The sequence below is a fragment of the Brassica oleracea genome, chromosome C5 (assembly GCF_000695525.1).
Source record: "Brassica oleracea var. oleracea cultivar TO1000 chromosome C5, BOL, whole genome shotgun sequence".
Taxonomy (NCBI): Eukaryota; Viridiplantae; Streptophyta; class Magnoliopsida; order Brassicales; family Brassicaceae; genus Brassica; species Brassica oleracea.
Window position 1 is genome coordinate 38,518,936 of NC_027752.1, and position 2,878 is coordinate 38,521,813.

Below are 2,878 nucleotides of genomic sequence, written 5' to 3' on the forward strand. Positions count from 1 at the left end.
GTGAAGATCTGAGCCATAGTGAATATGAAGAGGAAAATAAAGATGAAGAGGAAAAGACAGATGAAGAGGAAAATAAAGACGAAGAGTATCAAAAGGATGAGGAGCAAAGAAAAGATAAAGATCATTCCATGTCTAACAGCGAGAAACTTGATAAGCTAATCCAAATGGTTCGTGATTTGGATAAGCGAGTAGTAGTGATCCAGAATGTTTTAGGAGTTAAGGTAACCAATTGAATTTTACCAAGTACTTATCAAATTTCACGTGTTATTTCTCTCTAACGATTTCACTTGTATTTTTGAAGTTTAATGACGGTTCACCAAACAGTTCACCAAACAAAGAAGATTGTGAAAATGGAGCTAGTTCTGGTGATAGAAGAAGTGCACAAGATTCACTACAGGAAATGTGGTTAGTAATAGCGGACGAAAAGACTCCAGAGTGCTGTCGTCGCATCACCACAGAAAAAAACAGAGCACGAGTTATGTTCTGTTCTTGAATCACCAGCCCTTTGTCTTCTCGTCTCGAGCCATGCTTCTTCTGATATGGAGTCGGTGGCGAGACCACCACCACCAAGCTTCTTCAGCCTCCTCCACTTTATTTAACTAAGAACACAAACGCAAAACCAGAATCAGAACACTAGGATAGAGAGAGAGAGAGAGACAGAGAGTGCGAGAGAAGTTACCGGTAGAAGATAAAAACTTTGTCCCAAATAAATAAAACACGTACACCCGCAGAGCTGTGGTTGCAACGACGATGAACCGGGGTGGAGACGAAGACGAGGTTTGGTGGTGACAAGGCTTAGTGGTGATGAAGATAGAGATTACAGAGACAAGATCTGTGAGATTAGGAACTGTGGTTGTAACAACGAACTGTGGTGGAGACGAAGACGAGGTTTGAATCTTGTTGTTCTTTGTTTCAGAGAGAGAGAGAGAGAGAGAAGAAGAAGAAAAAAGGTTAAGAAGCGTGAGAGAGAACGACCCGGTTTAATTTACCGGTTTATCCTAACCGGATTCGGTTTATCACTGACAGTGCGAAGAACAAGACACGGGATCGAACACTTGGTTGACTTCTGTCTTTAGAATGCATCACACGAACAGGATAAGCGTTTATTATATACTTTTAATAAAGCTGAGGTTTTTATTTTATTTTATGCCGAAATGGCGAATCTATTCACCGTTACAGCTCCGTTCCTTTCAAAGCCGTTCACGAAAACGGCGCCGTACCACCTGTGTTGCGCCTCTTCTTCCACTCCTCCGGAGCAGAACCCTCCTTCTCAGCCAGAGTCTTCTCCTTCTCCTCCTCCTCAATCCATAAAGACGGAGCAACCCGTCGCATCGCAACAGAAGAGGAAGAAAAGCGTCGAGACGACGGATTGGGTCGCTTCTTCTTTGACGCGGCGGTTCGGAATCGGCGCGGGTCTTGCCTGGGCGGGGTTTCTGGCTTTCGGTGTGATCTCAGAGCAGATCAAAACACGTCTTGAGGTTTCTCAGGAAGAAGCTAACACAAGGTTTTCACATCTCCATAGCTTCAAGTTACTGTCTTAGTTGTCATCACTCTCACAAAGCTTTGGAACTGCTTTTGTATGGTGTGTTTTTAGAGACGTCGAAGAAGAGAAGGAGATCATATTGCCCAATGGCATTAGGTACATTTTGTCAATGGGTCTCCTTAGCTTCGGTCAAGTCTTGGACTTTATTGAATCAAACTATGCAGGTACTATGATCTGCGTCTTGGAGGAGGGGCAACACCAAGAGCAGGTGATTTGGTAGTGATTAATATGAAGGGACAAGTGCAAGAAACCGGACAAGTGTTTGTGGACACATTTGGAAGCAAAGACCAGAATAAGAAGCCATTGGCTCTTGTGGTGGGTTCAAAGCCATATAGCAAAGGATTATGCGAAGGTGTAGATTATGTTCTGAGGTCGATGAAGGCTGGAGGTAAAAGGAGAGTGATCGTTCCACCATCTTTAGGATTTGGAGAAGAGGGTGCTGAACTGGAATCGGGTTTTCAGATACCGCCTTCTGCTTCGCTGGAGTATGTAGTTGAGATTGAAAGAGTCTCGATTGCTCCTGCTTGAGTTCTAGAGCTTTGTGTTTGATTACCAAATCTTGTATGAGAGAGATTATGGAGGGAATATTGTGAAGTAGTAATAAATTACAAACTTTTTCTTAATAGAGAGACGTGCATATAGGATCTAGGAATCTTGGGACAAGGCTTCGGTTCCAGACATACATTTGTTTTCTTCTATGAGCCTTGACATAGCCTGGCAAATAACAACCAAAATTGGGTTGTGTATGAAGAACAAGGCTTTTCTTTTGGGAGCAGAGTGGTGAGATTCATCAATGTACCTTGATTCTAAACGTTAGGGTTGCTGCCTCTCAGAAAAGTGGACTTGGTAAATTTGGCAAGAGAGTTAGAAGTTTTCGTACTCCCTCTGATTATTGTAATTAGTTTCAGTGAAATTGTTTTTGCTTCAAAAGATAAGTAGTTTTATGTTTCAGGTAATTTTTACAATCATTGGATGGTCTTTGATCTACTCAAAGCTGATGTTAGGTGCATGGGCACTTCAATCAGAGATTACAAGGAAAGTATTTATTGACTGGTGCAGTTCAGAAGATTGAAGCAACGAAATTATACAGTGACCACTTTAAGTAACATGTATACTATTAAAGCTGAAGTACAGTTTTTAACTCCTCTATTTTTTTCCAATACTTACAAGTGTCATTGCTATTTAAATTTAGTGTTTTTATTTTGAATATTTCTAATTGTAAATATTTATATCTACCTATAATTAAGGGAACTACTTATATCTACCTATAATTTAGGAAACTATAACTGATACAAATTATTATTTTATTCCTTAATTACTCAGTTTCTATTTTCT

General features: G+C 40.6%; 1 protein-coding gene across 1 annotated transcript; it reads left to right on the forward strand.

Moving 5' to 3' along the window:
• Positions 1-1,109: 1,109 nt before the first annotated feature.
• Positions 1,110-2,182, forward strand: LOC106292688 (peptidyl-prolyl cis-trans isomerase FKBP17-2, chloroplastic-like). Its single transcript, XM_013728330.1, has 3 exons — positions 1,110-1,504; positions 1,595-1,639; positions 1,708-2,182. Exons 1-3 carry the CDS (start codon positions 1,155-1,157, stop codon positions 2,069-2,071), a joined length of 759 nt encoding a protein of 252 aa, XP_013583784.1. The 5' UTR covers positions 1,110-1,154; the 3' UTR covers positions 2,072-2,182.
• Positions 2,183-2,878: the final 696 nt, after the last annotated feature.

Excerpts from the sequence above, each read along its gene's own strand:
- LOC106292688 (XM_013728330.1), top strand. The coding sequence starts at position 1,155 with ATGGCGAATCTATTCACCGTTACAGCTCCGTTCCTTTCAAAGCCGTTC. Across the intron at positions 1,505-1,594 it reads CAGGAAGAAGCTAACACAAG|AGACGTCGAAGAAGAGAAGG; the intron begins GTTTTCACATCT and ends GTGTGTTTTTAG. Across the intron at positions 1,640-1,707 it reads ATATTGCCCAATGGCATTAG|GTACTATGATCTGCGTCTTG; the intron begins GTACATTTTGTC and ends CAAACTATGCAG.